The 19509-nt window shown below is 46.3% G+C and overlaps 1 protein-coding gene across 1 annotated transcript in view; it reads right to left on the bottom strand.

The window, feature by feature from the left end:
* HTR2C (5-hydroxytryptamine receptor 2C) overlaps positions 1 to 19509 on the bottom strand; it is a 1161087-nt gene that overhangs the window by 64905 nt on the left and 1076673 nt on the right. Inside the window, exon 5 of the mRNA XM_063937528.1 lies at positions 5067 to 5267. Within this exon, the coding sequence (XP_063793598.1) occupies positions 5067 to 5267 (201 nt within the window). The remainder of the gene's footprint in view (positions 1 to 5066; positions 5268 to 19509) is intronic.

Below are 19509 nucleotides of genomic sequence, written 5' to 3'. Positions count from 1 at the left end.
TAAATGTTCACATGAACACTTACAGTAATACCCCTTTTCCACTAGCTCTAAAAACACGGGAAAATGCGTGGGGGCGCGCATTTACCCGTGTTTTTTTCTAGTGGAAAAGGGTCCCCCTGCAAATTCCTGGATCAAGTGATCCGGGAATCCTACCCGGGTACCTTGCCGGGTTGAACACGAGTTCAACCCAGTAAGCTGTGCAGTGGAAACGGAAGCTGTGTCGATGCGACACGGCTCCTGTTCACAGTGTATGGAAGGGCAGCGCTGGGAGATCATGTGATCTCCCAGCACCGCCCCTGCCACGTCAGCAGCAGTGTCACCAACCCGGCAATATGCCGGGTTAGTGAGCTCAGTTTAGAAGGGAGCTCTAGCACGGGTCACAGCCGTGTCAGGGGTATAAGTATAAGTCCATGGATGTCTATTGGGTGGTATGGTGATTTTGTCACTTTAATGCAGGGGTGGGGAACCTCCGGCCCGGGGGCCGTATAAGGCCCGCGAAGCTGTCTGCTCCGGCCCACCCGCTTCTCTGTGAGACACGCCGCCGCTCAGTCCGGCGGCAGCGTGTCTCAGCTGTCAGGACAGGGACTCAGGAGGAGAGCGCGGCTATTGTCGGATGGCAGCGTGTAGGACTTGAAACCAGCCGCCGGTTCGTGAGCCAATCAGAGCTCGCGGACCGGCAGCCAATCAGGAGCTGCGGCTGCCGGTCCGCGAGCTTGATTGTGCTCTCAAACCGGCGGCTGGTTTCAAGTCCTACACGCCGCCACCAGACAATAGCCACACTCTCCTCCGAAAGAAGCAGTGGTAAGCAGGACAGGGGGGCATCTGTATAACTGGCACTGTGAGGGGCAATTGTATACCTGGCACTGTGGGGAGCATCTGTATACCTGGCACTGTGGGGGGCATCTGTATACCTGGCACTGTGGGGGCATCTGTATACCTGGCACTGTGGGGGGCATCTGTATACCTGGCACTGTGGGGGCATCTATATACCTGGCACTGTGGGGGGCATCTGTATACCTGGCACTGTGGGGGGCATCTGTATACCTGGCACTGTGGGGACATCTGTATACCTGGCACTGTGGGGGCATTTGTATACCTGGCACTGTGGGGGCATCTGTATACCTGGCACTGTGAGGGGCATTTGTATACCTGGCACTGTGGGGGCATCTGTATACCTGGCACTATGGGGGCATCTGTATACCTGGCACTGTGAGGGGCATTTGTATACCTGGCACTGTGGGGGCATTTGTATACCTGGCACTGTGGGGGCATCTGTATACCTGGCACTGCGAGGGGCATTTGTATACCTGGCACTGTGGGGGCAATTGTGGATCTGGCACTGCACTATTGGGGGCATATGTGTATCACGTCCCATTTTAACTGGCCACACCCATTTTTTGGCGCGCGCACACACAGTGCCTCTAAGGGGCAGACCTACTAGGGGGCAGGGTTATTTTTTAAGTTGAGAATTTTTGTATGGCCCCCGAAGGATTTTATAAATATCCAAATGGCCCTCGGTAGAAAAAAGGTTCCCCACCCCTGCTTTAATGAATCCTAGCCATTAGTGAGTTACCACCATCTGCAGCATATATATATATTTTTGTGCTAGAGCAGAGCAAATTGGTGTGCAGGGGGTATATTAATGTACAGAAGGAGGTACAGTATGTTGGTCTACAGGAGAATAGCACATTGGTCTAAAGGGGGATGGAGGCATATTGATGTGCATGAGGGGTCATGTTCCAGTGGGTATCCGGTCTCTAGGTCGACCACACTTAGGTCGACAGTCACTAGGTCGACCACTATTGGTCAACATGCATTAGGTCGACAGGGTTTCTAGGTTGACATGGTCACTAGGTTGACATGTTCTAGGTTTTTTTTATTAAAATTTGAACTTTTTCATACTTTACGATCCACGTGGACTACAATTGGGAATAGTAACCTGAATAGTAACCCGAAGTTTGCTCGCCATGCAAGGGGACACGGTGCACTAATTGGGGTTCCCGGTCACTCTACGAAGAAAACAACACAAATAATATGAAAAAAAACCCTCATGTCATCATTTTGTCATGTCGACCTTGTGTTGACCTATTTTGGGTGTCGACTTAGTTACTGACGACCAATAGTGGTCAACCCTATGAACCACACCCGTTCCAGTGCAGGAAGGGAATGCGTGTTTGCTTATTGTTTGTGTAGAAGTATTTCATAGCTTTTATATTATGGAAATACTTTAATCTGTTACCCTCACTTAATAGCTGGTTTTACTTATTTGCTGCTCATATCATCAGAGAAACAATCTCCAGCTAATCACCAGAATAACTTATATGCAGTTACCTTAGAACAATGCTCTTTTGTGTCATTTGATGCTACTTACTTATAAAGCTCACACATTTGGCCTGATTCTAGCTTGGATGCACTTACGACGTTCAACTAAACTGGTAAATTTTTGCAACTGTGCATGCATCAAAAAAGTGTCCATCATCTCCCCTGTATTTCACCTTCAGGTTCGAAACATATAACCCCCCCCCCCCACCCCAAACTGCCCCTTCTGCTCACAGAGAGCTCCATAAGGGTTATAGGGGGTCATTCAGATCCGATCGCTGCTGTGCATTTTCGCACAGCAGCAATCAGGTCAGAACTGTGCATGCGCCGGCGCCACAGTGCACCGGCACATGTCAGACAGCCAACAGCTGTCTTAGGCTAGCGATCACCTCTGCCTGCAGAAGGGGGCGGGCCAATAGAGTTTGGCCGCCGTTTAGGGGGCGTGGTCTGGGCAATGCAGGCGTGCCCAGACCATTGGGGGGGTGGGCCGTGGCGGCTGCGTGACATCACAACATGCAGCTGCTGCGACCCGAGCAGCGACGGGTATCTCCCTGCCAGTGCGCAGGAGCTGCGCTGGTTGGGAGCTACTCCTGTAGTACAAAAGCATCACCGCATGTCAGGGAAGATGATCGTACATGTGCTAAATTTAGCACATCTACGATCTGGTCTGAATCACCCCCGTAGTTAATGTACCGAAGGACGGGATCCCGGCGGTCCAAATACTGATGCCGGAAACCCGAAGGACACCATAAGACTGGTGTCTAAATCCAGATGGAGGTCAGGATGCTGGCATCAAAATACCGCCACCCAGAATCACGATCCTTTTAGCGGGACGCGCTTGCGTCCTGCTGCGGGGGGAGGGAGGATAGGTTTAGGCATTAGAAGGGGGGTCAGGGTGCAGGGACGGGAAGGGTATGGTTAGGTACCAGGGAGTGGGGGTTAGGGTTAGGCACTAAGAAAGGAGGTTATGGTTAGGCACCAAGCGGGGAGGGTAAGGTTTAGGCAGCGGGGGAGGGAGGGTTAGGGTTAGGCACCACCGGGGAGGGTTAGGGTAGGGAACAGGTGAGGGTTACGGTAATTTCTGGGGGGCTGTTGGGATTTTGACAGTCGGGATTCCGCTGTCGGTATTCTGACCGCCGGCATCCCGTCCATTGGGATATCATACTGAATCCCTCAATAAGACTGCCAATGCATCAGAAGGGTTTGCAGTCTGTTTTCCAGTAAGTCTAATAAATATTGCACTCTGATTTTCCTTTGTATTTGCATAATATGTAGGATGAAATGTAGAATAAGCAAGTAATGTGTCAACCTTTTTCATGTCGACCCTTAGTCCATGTCGAACTTTTCCCTGTGTCAACCTACACCTGTAGGTTTCCCTGTGCATGTTGACCAATAGAGGTCGACTTACTGACTATCGACCTACTTAGGGACGACCCAATGATCCACACCCATTCCAATGTGCTAGGGACAATTAAATTGTTTTCTTCAAAAATTAAAATGGCAAGTAATCTGCCAATAAGGCGGATGCCTCCGAGCTCTCCAATGGTCAAACACTGCAATAATCTCTCATATTACTGATTGCCTAATTAGGTGCTTAATTCAGACCTGATTGCAGCAGCACCATTTTTCTCTAATGGGCAAAACCATGTGCACTGCAGGGGAGGCAGATATAACACGTGCAGAGAGAGTTAGATTTGGGTGGGGTGTGTTCAAACTGAAATCTAAATTGCAGTGTAAAAATAAAGCAGCCAGTATTTACCCTGCACAGAAACAATATAACCCACCCAAATCTAACTCTCTCTGCACATGTTATATCTGCCCCACCTGCAGTGCACATGGTTTTATCCATTAGAGAAAGATTTTGCTGCTGCGATCAGGTCTGAATTAGACCCTAAGTTAGGTTCAAAGGCAAGGCCCCTAAGAGTTTAGACAGGCCCCAGTAATAGGTATGTGAGCCAAGCATGTATGGGCCTAGCCACGCCTCATTATGAATACTGGGGTCCTCCATAGAAGCTGTGTACTGATGCTGAAAGAGACATGGTAAGGCTATCTTGTGGGTTAACATCTCCTTGCAGGCAGTGGTGCCGAGAGAGGGGGGGAGAGGGTACAAATTACCCGGGCCCAGGTCTGATGGAGGGGCACAGTGAGGGTCCAGTAGGGGCCCAGGCCACCTCCCCCTTACCTGGCAGCAGCAGATGCAGCTCTTTTCCTCAGCCCATCAATACGCCGCTGTGTACTGGGCTGCAGTGTGGCCATAGAGGTGCTTAAAATACTATTTTTTTCAGTATTTTTTTCTAAGGGTACATGACCACACATCCTATAATTAGGCCAAGCCCCTTGAAAAGTACCTGGGCCCATCCTGGCTCTCGACTGCCCTGCTTGCAGGCTGTCTCTTTGTTTCTGTTAATAGGAGAGCGGAATTTGCACCCTGTCAGCTTTTTCCAAACTGGCCTGCCTTAGCAGAAGAAAGTAGAGAAGTGCTGAATTGCTGGAAGCGGAACCTCAGAAGAGATCCATTGGGCTGGATGTTCCCAGGCCGAGTTAAAAAGAATTGCATATACATTTTAGTGAACCTCACCAAAAACTCTTTTAGTTTTTGTGAAGCTATACTTCAAGCGTAGAACATTTTGAGAACAGAGTGCATGTATATGTGGTATCACCTGTAGACTGGTCTGAGAACAACTGACCATACATATAAACTGAGTTATAAGTTCCTTGCGGCTGAGAACAAAGACTGCACTGCTTACCCATCGATATAGTCCACACAGCAGCAATCTTCATCATAGCTTTAGTACGAGAATTGAAGCGGCTGTGCTCTATGGGGTTACGTATTGCTACATACCGATCGAGAGAGATTGCACAGAGATGCATGATAGATGCTGTAGAAAATAATACATCCAGTGAGATCCATACAGGACACAGCTTCTGGGGCAAAGGCCAGGCATAATCTGTAGTGAGAAATGAATGAGAGAGTTATAGTCTGGAAACTGGATCGAAAGGCATAACCAAGCATAATATTTATTGTGAACCATTCCTATTTATGGCTTGTTTAACCTAACATGGAACTTATTTATTTTAGCTTTTATTTTACAGCAGAACTAGCTGAATACCTGTGCTTCACTACGGAATTTACAGAATAATGCAAATCTTTGTCATGCCGCATGTCTGGCCTTCCCCGGATTGATGCTGTCACAATGCTGGTGCTGAGGAGAATAATCCGCCTCCTTCTCTGCCCCATCCCGCCTCTGATGCTGCCCTGCTCAGTGCTGTAAATGCTGGGACGACAGGCCAAGCTCCGCCTGCTGTCTGTTAAATATGTCAGATTTGCAGGCTGACTATGTCAAAGGGCCCTAGGTCTCCTTGCTTAGCTTTGAAACTTCAGTATGCCTCTGTCCCTACCCGTGTGTGCCACTGCCCCTACCCGTGTGTGCATCTGCCCTTAACCGTAGGTGCCTCTGCTCCTACCCATATACCTATGCCTCAACCCGTGTGTGCCTCTGCCTCTACCCGTGTGTGCCTCTATCCTTTCCTGTGGGTGCCTCTGCCCCTACCCGTGTGTGCCTCTATCCTTACCTGTGGGTGCCTCTGCTCCTACCCGTGTGTGCCTGTGCTCCTACCCGTGTGTGCATCTGCCCTTAACCGTAGGTGCCTCTGCTCCTACCCATATACCTATGCCTCAACCCATGTGTGCCTCTGCCCCTACCCGTGTGTGCCTCTATCCTTACCTGTGGGTGCCTCTGCCCCTACCCGTGTGTGCCTCTGCCCCTACCCATGTGTGCCTCTATCTTTACCTGTGGGTGCCTCTGCCCCTACCCGTGTGTGCCTCTGCCCCAACCTGTGGGTGCCCCTGCCCCTACCCATGTGTGCCTCTATCCTTACTTGTGGGTGGCTCTGCCCCTACCCGTGTGTGCCTCTGTCCCTACCCATGTGTGCCTCTATCCTTATCTGTGGGTGCCTCTACCCCTAACCATGTGTGCCTCTATCCTTATCTGTGGGTGCCTCTGCCCCTACCCATGTGTGCTTCTGCCCCTACCCGTGGGTGCCTCTGCCCTTACCGATGTGTGCCTTTGTGTAAATTGCTCCAGGCATTCCAGAGTTATGCCGAAAACTATGGATTGTTATATGTCATCCCCTTCCCACCCCCACCTCTTGAGGTGTCTTACTACCAAGGTATTTTTGTCCAGATGGTAAGTGATATGTGTACCAAGTTTGGTGTAAATTGCTCCAGGCATTCCAGAGTTAAGCAAGAAAACTATGGATTTTTACATGTCACCCCCTTCCCACCCCACCCCTAGAGTGGTGGGGGTGTCTTACCCTACAATATTTCTTTCCAGATTGTAAGTCATATGTGTACCAAGTTTGGTGTAAATTGCTCCAGTCATTCCAGAGTTATGGGCAAAAACTATGGATTTTTATATATTACCCCCTTCCCACCCCCACCCCTAGGGGTGCTAGGGTGTCTTACCCCCACAGTATTTTTTTCCAGATTGTAAGTCATATGTGTAACAGGTTTGTTGTAAATTGCTCTAGGCATTCCAGAGTTATGCTGGAACATACATACACACATACACACATAGATCCATTTATATATAGAGAGAGATTTGTAAGCTTTATTATGCAATATTTATACATACATTTGGGCAGTACTGTGGCTTAGCGGTTAGCATTACTGCCTCACATCACTGAGGTTATATGTTCAATTTCTAAACAGAGGATCTATTATTATGGAGTTTGTATGTGCTCACTGTGTTTGTACAGGTGTACTCCCACACTGCAATACAACAGACTGTAGGTTAAATTGCTTCTGATTAAAAAATGAACACCTTATGTGTATGGAATACAGACTTTAAGCTCTGCTGGGGCAGGGACTGAAGTAAATTACTAAATGTTCTCTGTAAAACACTGCCTCAGGGGCGGATCCTGACAGGGGAGACACCATGACAGAGGAAGGAGGGGGAGTGCTGTTTGCATGTGTCAAAGGCACTCCTGTTCCTGCAAAAGTGGGCGCAGCCTCATAAGGGAATGGCCTCACAACAAGGGGCGTGATGATGGGGATATAGCGACACGGGAGATGCAGAGCATGAGGGAGTGGGGGATGGGGAGAGATAGTGAGAAACAGAGAGGCAGTAAGTGACAGGGAAAGGCAGAGGGTGACAGTGAGTGACGCCAGGGAATAGGTGACAGGGGGAGGCAGTGGATGACGCTAGGGAATGTGTGACAGGAGGAGGTAGTAGGTGACAGGGAGATGCATTGGCTGATGGTAGATTCAGTGGGTGACAAGGAGATAGTGGGTGACTAGGATTGCCACCGCATGCATCATCGATTCCTGGAGATCCGACTCCCTAATCCCAACACCCCCCCTGCGGCACCAAGCAATGTTTATGTAAAGGAAGTTATGTACCATATTTATAAAATATTTTACGTACAAACAATCTAAATGAAACAGTGTAACTATATACAGTAAATAGGAATATAATAGTCGCCACTTGGATACATTACAGGCATTTGGTGCCTTAAAACTAGATTGTGTGAAAGAGGGAAGAACCATGGAAGTGTTGCACACAACCTAATCAATATCAAGCTTCAACAGGTTACACAAACAAGTGCACTACTAACAGGTGTCTGTTAGTGATTAAACAATATACATATATCTATATACAGTATAACTTGAGTCTCTTTTTGTTTCATGCATGCTCATTATATTATAAATATATGTGTGACATGCTTGTCAGCTCTTGTTGCTCTTCTCACATGAGCCGGGCCGGCGTTTCTTTACCACCGCAGCCCGGGGAAACGCTGAGGAAGAGCTGCCGATGGCAGCATCACGGCAGCTTTAGCTCAGTCTGCGGTCCGCAGACGCATCCCGGGGAAACGCTGAGGAAGAGCTGCCGATGGCAGCGTCACAGCAGCTTTGTCTCAGTCTGGGTTGAACACAGTCTTGCAAGATTTGATGTCATCATCACGCGAGACAGTCACTGTATTTCACTGAGTTCCTTGGCTGCCAAGGAGCACTGCTGATGCTCCCAGGGTCCCCTTATTCCTGGAGAATCCTGGAATCCGGGTGATAGGAAAAGCCTCTTGGAGGGTTGCCACCAAATCCTGGAGAATCCAGGAAATCGGGGAGAGGGTGACATAGAGACAATATGGGTGACATGGAGGCAGTGTGTGACATGGAGGCAGTGGGAGAGAGGCAGGTGTGACAGGGAGAGGCAGAGGCTGTCAGGGAGATAGTAGGTGACTAGGAATGCAGTGGGTGACAGAGAGAGGCAGGGGTGACATGGAGGCAGTGGGTGACAGAGAGAGGCGGGGGTGACTGGGAGAGACAGAGGGTGACTGGGGAGATAGGGGGTGACATGAAGGCAGTAAGTGAAAGAGAGGGGCAGGGGTGACAGGAAGAGACAAAGGATGACAGAGAGATAGTTGGTGACTGGGGAGCCAATGGGTAACATGGAGGCATTGGGTGACTGGGGAGGCAGTGGGTGACAGAGGCAGGGGAGACATAGAGATAGTGGGTGACTGGGGAGGCAATAGGTGTCAGAGAGATAGGGGTTGACTAAGCAGGCAGTGGGTAACAAGGAGATAGTGAGTGACATGGAGCCATGCACCATGGAGCACCTTGTGGTGCCCAGGCCGCTGTACCTGATGGTGTGACCCCACTGCAGGTGATTAGACTGCCACCCTCCAGGTTCCAGGACTCTGTGCTTGGCAGAAACAGCAGGTGGCGGCTGGCGGTAGGAGCAGGCGGTTGGGGGCCTGCGGGATGTGCATGCGAAAGCTGTGGCCCAAGGGCTGGCTGCTGCTGATGTAAGAGTCTGGTACTGAGGGTCAGCAATGGCCTACTGCCTCTAATCCACATATGGTGTAATGGTTAGCATTACTGCCTCACAGCACTGAGGTTGTGGGTTTGATTCCCACCATGGCCCTGTGTGGAGTTTGTATATTCTCCCTGTGCTTGCGTGGGTTTCCTCCGGGTGCTCTGGTTTCCTCCCACAAATCAAAAATATACTGGTAGGTTAATTGGTTCCCAACAAAATGTAACCCTAGTGTGTAAGTGTGTGCATGTGCATGTGGTAGGGAATATAGGCCCAGATTTATCAAGCCTTGGAGAGTGATAAATAACACGGTGATAAAGTGCCAACCAACCAGCTCCTAGCTGTCATGTTACAGGCTGTGTTTGAAAAATTACAGTTAGCAGCTGATTGGTTGGTACTTTATCACCATGCAATTTATCACTCTCCAAGGCTTGATAAATCTGGGCCATAAATTGTAAGCTCCACTGGGACTGGTGTGAATGGCCAAATATTCTCTGTAAAGCGCTGCGGAATATGTGTGCGCTGTATACATATCTGGTAATAAATACATAAATATTTCTTTTTTGTGATCAAACCCAAATTTACAGTGTCAAAAATATCAGAATCTCTAGAAAGATAAGCCAGAAATCTATGAATATGTAGGTTGAAAAGTAGTGAATAATTCCTGAAATAGCTACATTTTAGCATTGCCTTATTTATAAAATGGAGATTATAATATTTTAAATTACAGTACACAGTGTAATCATTAAAACCTTTCAATTGAGACTGGGCCAGTGGCATATTGTATTAACATGCTGGCCCCTGGAGTGCTGTAGTGATTTGGTTGTCATAGTTTACGAAGCAAGCTCTTTTATACAAATAATAAGCCAAAATCTTAATCCTTTAGTTCTGATAGAAATCCTCATACAGTATTTTGTGCCAGGCACTACGTTCTGATCCATTTTAGTAAAACGAAGGGTAAATGAGCGAGAATGCTTAATTGTATAGTACATACACTCACTAGGCAGATGCAGGATTCAGCATTTACTGGACAGTGCTTGGAGAGAAAAATATGCGGAATGGCTAGAAATAGTTCCTACTGTAATACAATAATTATATATTGGTCATATGTTAGTTTTCTGTTTGGCTTTATCATTGAATAGTTTGTTTTTTAATCTTCTCCTTTTAACATAAAGAAGAATATATTTTCTTGTATTGAACCGAACACGACTGTTTCGAAACAATTTGGCTCCCAGTGCGAACAGTAGAAAAATGTGTCCTCCCACCCGCAATAGACATTCCAAGATGTAAACACCAAAAAGGGGACATGGCCTCACTAAATGGGTGTGGTCTAACTAAAATGGGTGTGTTCTTGCAGGAAAAGGCTACCTTACACCCCAGTTTTTACCATGCACCCCCAGACGTTGGCAAACACAAGAAAAAAATCAATTGCACCATATTATGCTCCACACAGTAACGCCCCTTGCACCATATTATGCCCCACACAGTAACTCCCCTTGCACCATATTATGCCCCACACAGTAATGCCCATTGCACCATATTATGCCCTACACAGTAATGCCCCTTGCACCATATTATGCCTTACGCAGTAATGCCCCTTGCACCTTATGCCCCATACAGAAAATGCCCCTTGCACCATTGTCAGCCTCACATAATAATGTCTTTCCCACTATCTGCTCGTTGTCCGGGGTTTCATGAATTGCCCCAGAAGCTTTCTATAGTAGATCCAAACACATATTTAAGCCATCCATATGCAATGCTAGCTTTTGTCAACACAAGTTTTTTTAAATCTCTTTATAAGGTAAATATGAGAATTTAGAGTTGGGTTACTTGATGTCCAATAGGACATAGAGGGTGACGTTAAGTTCTCACATTAAGCGGAAAATGTATCAAACCTTCTTAAGAGTAAAGCAGTGAACAAGTTGAGAAGTTGCCCATAGCAACCAAGTAGCTTCTACCGATCATTTTATAGGATGTACTTGATAACTGCTGATTACTAGCTATGGGCAGAGGCGTCACTAGGGTTGGTGTCACCCGGTATGGTAACTCATGGTGTCACCCCCATGGACCTCCTTCTGTATCACACCACACAGAACCCTTAGTAATGTTTTTGTACTAGTTTTACTTGTAAATCATAATTCCTGTGTATATATTCCGTGCTCTAACTGGCGCAACATTTATAACGTGCTCTACCTGGCGCAATGTGTATAACGTGCTCTACCTGGCGCAACATTTATAACGTGCTCTACCTGGCGCAATGTGTATAACGTGCTCTACCTGGCGCATTGTGTATAACGTGCTCTACCTGGCGCATTGTGTATAACGTGCTCTACCTGGCGCATTGTGTATAACGTGCTCTACCTGGCGCATTGTGTATAACGTGCTCTACCTGGTGCAATGTGTATAACATGCTCTACTTGGCTCAATGTGTTTAATGGGCTCTACCTGGCGCATTGTGTATAACGTGCTCTACCTGGTGCAATGTGTATAACGTGCTCTACCTGGTGCAATGTGTATAACGTGCTCTACCTGGCGCATTGTGTATAACGTGCTCTATCTGGCGCAGTGTGTATAACGTGCTCTATCTGGCGCAGTGTGTATAACGTGATCTACCTGTCGCATGTGTAAAAAATAATAATGTGTAATATTATATATATATATATATATATATACATACACACACTTTAAAAAAAATAATAATACTGGATTATATTGAAATTAACCATTTGTTTGTACAAACAAATGGTACTAATTTCAATAAAATCCATGTTTACTTCAGGAAAAAAAATTAATTAATTGACTATATAATATTTTTTTTTACTGTAAATACTAACTTATTATTGAAGTTTCCACAAACGAATTGCAGCCAGCCAAGGAGTGACAGCAGGAGGTTGAGAATGAGCCTGAGGTGCGCAACCAACTTCAAGGCAGTCCCTACGACTCCCTGTAGTAAATGCAGCACTGACCTCCTCCCACTTCTCCCTCCCAGCAGTGCAAGCGGGCGAGCGGCGGCGGCGTGATGACGTCACGGGACTTGCATGATGAAGACGTGATCGTGTGTATGGACCCGGCCGCGGCGGAGTCTCCCAGCCGGGAGGAAGGTATGCAATCATAATTGTGCTGTAGTGGAGTCTTCTTGTTGCAGGCGGGGATGTAGGATTTTGAGTTGATGGGGGCGCGATCGTAACTGTTGTGCTTGGTGCCAGACGGCAAACAGAGCACTACAGTTACGATCGTACCCCCGTCGACTCAAAATCCTACACCCCCGCCTGCAACAAGAAGACTCCACTGCGGCACAGTTTTAATCGCATACCATCCACCCCCTCCCGGCTGGAAGACTCCGCAGCGGCACAGTTACAATTGCTCCCCCAATGCCTCCCCCGCCCCGCTGACTGAAAGTCACACACCCCGCCTGGAAGACTCCGCCGGGTCCGTGCTGTGTGACAGTGTCATGAAGCAGGGGATGCAGCAGGTGTGAGTGTGCAGCTTAATTTGGTGTCACCCCATTGAAGGGTGACACCCGGGTGCGGGCCGCACCCCCCGCACCCGCCTCATGACGCCACTGGCTATGGGTAACTTTTACACTAGTTCACTTCTCAGCTCTCTAGAAGATCTGATACATTTCCCACATAGGGGCAGATTTATCAAAGAGATAGACCTCTATGTACTAAGCCTTGAAGAGAGATAAAGTGGATGGAGATAAAGTACCAAACAACCAGCTCCTAACTGTCATTTTTCAAACAAGCTGGTAACAATGGCAGTTAGATGCTGATTGGCTGGTACTTTATCTCTCTTCCCTATATCACTCTGCGAGCAAGCTCTGTCCCTGCAATGCCTCTTCGCAGCATCTTCTGTGTATTTTTCGTAAAAAATACCCTGATGTCCTGCGCTTTCGCCACTGCCATTGCCGGGATCCTCCCGTCGTGACTACCCCTGCACCGCAAAATAGACCCCCACCCCAGGATTTATACTTACTAGTCCTAGGAGCCCGTGTCCGCCGCTCCAGGAGGCTACCGGGCGCCGGATCCTGCTGCCGTATGTGACCCGCGGTGCTGTAAAGTGAGCTGCCGCTGTGCAGCATCACTTTACTGCACAGGGGTCACAGTGAAGCAAATGGAGGACTCGGTGCCTGGCAGCACTCGCCGAAGCACCAATCACTGGCTCCTAGGACAAGTATTTTTTTTCTTTTCTTTTTTTTAAATGTGATCAGCTTGTGTGTAACTGACGTTATTATCGCAGGGTACATTGCAGTGTTTTTTAACTATTTTTTTAAAGTAACTTTGGCCATATCGCATTTCCCATTATAAGTATGAGGAATGCTATGTGGATTTCTAAAAAAAATGACAATTAAAGGGTTTTAGAGCAGTTTTTCACGAAAACTGCTCCAAAAGCCCTTTAATACATTGGCCCAGATTTATCAAGCCAGCGGAAACAAAAGATCACCTTAATTTTAGTTTACAGAAAGGACATCTAAGTGTCATTATTAAACAAAAATCTAAAGGACATTTAGAAATGGTGTCTTCTTTCCGGAATTGATAATATCACTAGCTTCTTGTACCTAAAATTTGCTCTTCTGACATGAACTGCATTTCAAATTAATGCACTTGTCCTTTCGCTTGAAAGAAGATCCAGATTCCATAACCAAGATCAATACATATTTAACTATGTACCTTACTTCAATTATGAGATCAATTCTTGTTATTTTGGAACATTCTAATTGAAAAATGAGGACACCAAAAGGTTTGGTCAATAAGTAACTTAACGCTTTCCTTTCAGTTCAAAAATGAATCTTATATAAAAACTAAACTGTGGTGTGTGAATTAGATTATTTAATTGTGATCTGGAATAGTAAATTGGCGTGCCCTGAAAAATCCTGCTACTTTCTACCAGACAACAGGGAATATTGGCTATTTTGAAAGATCCTGAACCGTGGTAATCTCCGTCTTGCAAAATAATACACAAGGTCAACAAATTCAACTCTTAGGTTCACACACTCATTAAATTGTTATTTTTTCCCCCCTATGTATGTGGGATTTTTCAAGCTTTTCAATCAACTAGGCTCCATGCACAGAGTGTTCCTTTCTATCAATGTGAGATTTGTCAAGCTATTTTCCCCATTTCTTTTCATGTTCGCAAGATGCGGAATCACTTATCTTGTAGTCAAGTCACACACCAAAAACAATACATTTATTTATCTTTTATACACTAGATAAAATCAACTTTGCTTCACTGTAGCATTTATTTACAACCTTGTGTACTTGTATTTTCACCTCTTAGAGCTGTAGTTTTGCAGTTTTTGAATGTTCTCTTTTGGCCTATTAATCACTGACTCCTTATTATTGGGGCATTTAGAAATATTAATTGTTGTAAATGCTGAATCTTCGATTGGTCATATATAAATGGCTATTAAAGTTAAACGCCACATTTCCTCAAGTACTGTACTGCAGTATTATTAATTATGACCATTTAAATTGCTTCTGGCCCGACTATCACAACTCACAGTATTAGCACACACTGCAAAATTACAGTAACCTTGTCCGACTCTCAAAGTATTTTTCCCCCCTATTTTAACCTAAGTTAAAAATGATTAGAATAATACAAAGAAGATATTTATAATATAGTCTTTGTATATTTTATATACTTTATATAGTCAAAACCATGGCTTATACGTTAGTATGACAGGAAAAGCTCTGCCTTAGCCGCCTCACCTCACTGCAAGTCACTGGTAAATAGTCCACCCGCTGCTCCTCACCATACTCTGCCGTTGTACCGTCCTGCCCCCTGCTGTTTCCAGTCCCACCCGCTGTGTCCTACCTCCCCACTATATACTTCTCCTTCTCAATGCAGAGTGGTACTCAGGGCCGGATCTTGCCCTTGTGGCGCCCCGGGCAAAAATGGGGGCGTGGCTTCATATGGGGGCGTGGTCAGTTACGCCCCCATTTGTGCCCCCTGTAGCGCAGCTGAAAAATAATAATAATAATAAATAAAAGTATACTTACAATCCCCGCTCCTGATTCCAGACCTCCTCCTCCGCCGGCGCCGCTCTTCTCCTGGACTCGGATGGTTGTGTCTGTCCTCGGATCTATGGGAGAGACGTCATTACGTCTCTCCCATAGCACAGCATAGACACTAGAGGTCAATTATGACCCCTAGTGTCTCTGCCACTATGCTGTGCGGTGCGCGATGACGTCATCGCGCACCGCACAGCAAAGGTCCTCTCCATGAAGGGAAACTAGACGCTTCGTCTAGTTTCCCTTCATGGAGAGGACCTTTGCTGTGCGGTGCGCGATGACGTCATCGCGCACCGCACAGCACAGTCCTCTCCATGAAGGGAAACTAGACGCTTAGCGTCTGGTTCCCTTCAAAGCGGGGGACCAGCGGCGGGCACAGCGGGGGGCACTGCAGAGGGCACAGTGGCGGATCTTGCCATGGTGCGGCGCCCTCCGGAGGGCGCCGGCGCCCCGGGCAAAAGTACTGCTTGCCCGTGGCAAGATCCGGTACTGGTGGTACTCTAGCTAGAGTCTCTTGTAATGCTGCAGTGAGAGGCATTGGAGGGGCAGTGCACATCCTGGATTCCAAGGCAGGCATGTAGTAGAAGGCATAGACTTCACCAGATTATATATATATGTATATATATATATATATATATATATATAGGAAATGGAGAGAAAGAGCACCTAATAGTGTATGATTTATGATGAAAGTGCTTAGTGAACATGACAATGGTATAAACTACAACTTATCTGTTTGGTTTTTTACAAACTCTTCAATCAATCGGTCATCATTGGAAACATGGCATGTGGAATATAAAACAAGAAAAAAGGAAACAACATAGTGTGTACCAGCTTACAAACACAATAAACTCTCAATGTGCATTTTCACCAAACTATTTTAGAGAACAAGCTATTCCCATTTAAATGAGCAACATCAGCTCGGGACTTCCCGTCAGACTCAGACATCAGAACGAGGCAAAACGTCATCATCCCACTGACGGTTTCTCGCGGGTTTTGGATTCCATATAAACAGCCGCACATCACAACCATTTTCACTCTGGACTTGGAGAGCGAGGGAGACAGACCTCTGTCTCTTTGTGGGTGGTGGCGTCGGGTGGGGTCAGTGTGTGCTCTATAGGGGTGTTGTTCCTGTCACTGTGGTGTACCTGTGCTGTTAGTGGTGCTGTCCTGGCTGTCACTGGTGTTTCATGTGCTGTTAGGGGTGCTGCAGCTGTACATGGATGTTGCTGTCCTGGCTGTCACTGTGTTGTTCAGGGGGCAGGGGCACTGTCCTCCTGTATGCTGTGAAAATACAGGGGTGCTGGCTGTAAAAAATCTGGGTTGCAGTGAAAATAATGTACACTGGACCTGTCTTTTATGTTTTAAAAATTCTAGGGTGCTGCTGTTAAAATAAATGTACACTGGCCCTGTCTTGTATGCTGTAAAAATTCAGGGGTGCTGCTAGTAAAATAACTGTACGCTGGCCATGTCTTGTGTGCTTTAAAAAAATCTGGGGTGCAGTGAAAATAAATGTACATTGACCCTGCCTTATATGCTGTAAAAAATCAGGGGCGCAGTGAAGATAAATGTACACTGACCCTGTCTTGTATGCTGTAAAAATCTGGGGTGCAGTGAAGATAAATGTACACTGGCCCTGTCTTGTATGCTGTAAAAGAATATGGGGTGCAGTGAAGATAAATGTACACTGGCCCTGACTTGTAGGGTGTAAAAAAATCTGGGTTGCAGTGAAAATAAATGTACACTGGCCCTGTATTATATTCTGTAAAAAATCTGGGGTGCAGTGAAGATAAATGTACACTGGCTCTGTCTTGCATGCTGTAAAAAATCTAGGGTGTTGTTAAATTAAAAGTACAATGGCCCTGTATGCTGTAAAAATACAGGGGTGCTGCTGTGAAAATAAAAGTACACTGGCCCAGTATGCTATAAAAATACAGGGGTGCTGCTGTGAAAATAAAAGTACACTGGCCCTGTATGCTATAAAAATACAGGGGTGCTGCTGTTAAAATAAAAGTACACTGGCCCTGTATGCTATAAAAATACAGGAGTGCCGCTGTTAAAATAAAAGTACACTGGCCTTGTATGCTGTAAAATATAGGGGTGCAGTAAAAATAAATGTTCACTGGCCCTGACTTGTATGCTGTAAAATGACAGGGGTGTTGTGAAATTACAGGGGTGCTGGCACTGTCCATGGTATCTAGGCCTGACCTTCACAACACTACAAGTGCTGGGAGGAGCACTGCCAGTCCAGTTGCTGATATTAAGATGGAGGATGTCACTGTAGAAGTACACCAGGATGAGGAGGATGTGGGTGTAGCTGGCGCTGAGGAGGATGTTGATGATGAGGATTCTGGTGGTGATGTGGTTTGTTTGAATAAGGCACCAGTGGAGACAGCTGTTGGCCATGGGATGAAAAAGCCCATTGTCATACCTGGGCATAATAGCAAAAAAGCCACCTCTTTGGTGTGGAATAATTTATCCACAAATCCGGACAATCCGGTGTCAAGCCATCTGTTGCCTTTGTCAAGCCATAATAAGTAGGGGTAAGGACGTTAACCACCTAGGAACATCCTCCCTTATACGTCACCTGCAGCGCATTCATCATAAGTAATTGTCAAGTTCAGAAACTTTGGGTAGTAGCATAAGCAGTCCACTGACACCTAAATGATGTGGTTTGTTTGAATATTATTTCTCTGTGAGGATGAGGATGTAAACACTGAATGGGGGGCGAGAATCTGAGGATGAGGACGACATCTTGCCTCTGTAGAGCCAGTTTGGGCAAGGAGAGATTAATTGCTTCTTTTTGGTGGGGGCCCAAACAAACCAATCATTCAGCCACAGTCATGTGGCAGACCCTGTTGCTAAAATGATTGGTTTGTTAAAGTGTGCATGTCCTGTATATATAACATAAGGGTGGGTGGGAGGGCCCAAGGACAATTCCATCTTGCATGTCTTTTCCTTGCCACATTATTCCAGGGGTGCTGCCCTATCCAGGGGTGCTGTCCCACTGCTGTTTAAGTCCAGGGGTGCTGTTGCCTGTCTGCTGTGTTGTATAATTCTCCAGGGGTGCTGCCTATGCTGTACAAGTCCAGGGGTGCTGCCGTATAATTCCAGGGGTGCTGCTGTACTTGATCCTAGGTTTAAATGAAAGCCTAGAGCATATATGAAACAAGCTTCAACATCACAACAGATTAGTGAAAACATACTGTAGCCGCAAAGGTGGAATTGGAAATTGTTATTTTGACAAAGTGTTTTTTTAATACAGTGGGGAGAGACCACATTTGTGGCCAAAGTCAGTGTGACTCAGAAAAGACTGAATCATAATACTGTGCAACTTCCGGAGAGGTAAAAGTGAGATTTTCTGCCGGCGCATTAGAGAGAGGTCTTTCTCAATTATTTCATGTTAGGGACTCACTCAAATGAATGGCTCCAATCAGTCAACCTTCATTTTGATTTATGATAGATGTTCCACATTTTGGATTATTTATTTAGAAGATACGCATTTGTTGTACAGGGATCTTCTTTTCCTAAGGGCTGCGTAGGGTTATCACAAGACCTTGCAGTGTTAGGAGAACAGAATTTCAGTGATCTTGCATTGCATCAGCTTCCCATTGCACTGCAGCACTAAATGGGCCAGGAGCTCGTATGAGGCACAAACAGTTAATGAAAAAGGCCCAGCATGCAGTCTCATGGTGGTTTGCAGCCAGGAACATGTCTGACTTGCCAGGCTGAGGCATGCTGTGGGCACAGAGGTTAGCATTGCTTCCTCCCACAATCCCACTTATAGTATGAAATGATTTTTGACTGTAGAGTGTTAAGCTCCATTAGGGCAGGGGCTCAATAACGAAAGATTAACTGCACAGTCCTGCTTAGTACTGTACCGAACCCACCCAAACTCAACTTGCTCCATCCGGGGTTGCTGTGGGGACTCAGGAGGGGCTGCTAAAACATCTAAAGGGCTGCTTTTTTAAAAATTAAATATGAAAAAAATAAACAAGACACACAGGTATGCTCACATGTGTGTTACTGAGACACAAAGGTATGCTCACATGCGTGTAACTGGGAGCTGTGAAAAACAGAAATAAGGCATTTGCCACAAAATATGTAAAGAAAAATGCAAAAAAAAAAAAAATGGAAAAAAGAAACATACGAGATTTTCACAAAATAAGTCTCCAGACTCCATGGAGAGGAAAATATCCAATATTGATCCTGTGGCAAACACCAGTTTATTGCATCCCAGCATTAAATCCGAGATTATCTTAATCCCTGAACATGGAGGAGGGAGTACACATTTGGAGGCTTTGGCTCTCAATTTCCAGTTTGTCCAGTAATGTAGACAATTCCATCTTGCACCTCTTTTTTTTCTT

The sequence above is a fragment of the Pseudophryne corroboree genome, chromosome 8 (assembly GCF_028390025.1).
Source record: "Pseudophryne corroboree isolate aPseCor3 chromosome 8, aPseCor3.hap2, whole genome shotgun sequence".
Lineage (NCBI taxonomy): Eukaryota > Metazoa > Chordata > Amphibia > Anura > Myobatrachidae > Pseudophryne > Pseudophryne corroboree.
The sequence above is the reverse complement of the archived record's forward strand: the minus strand, read 5'-3'. Positions and strand labels throughout refer to the sequence as shown.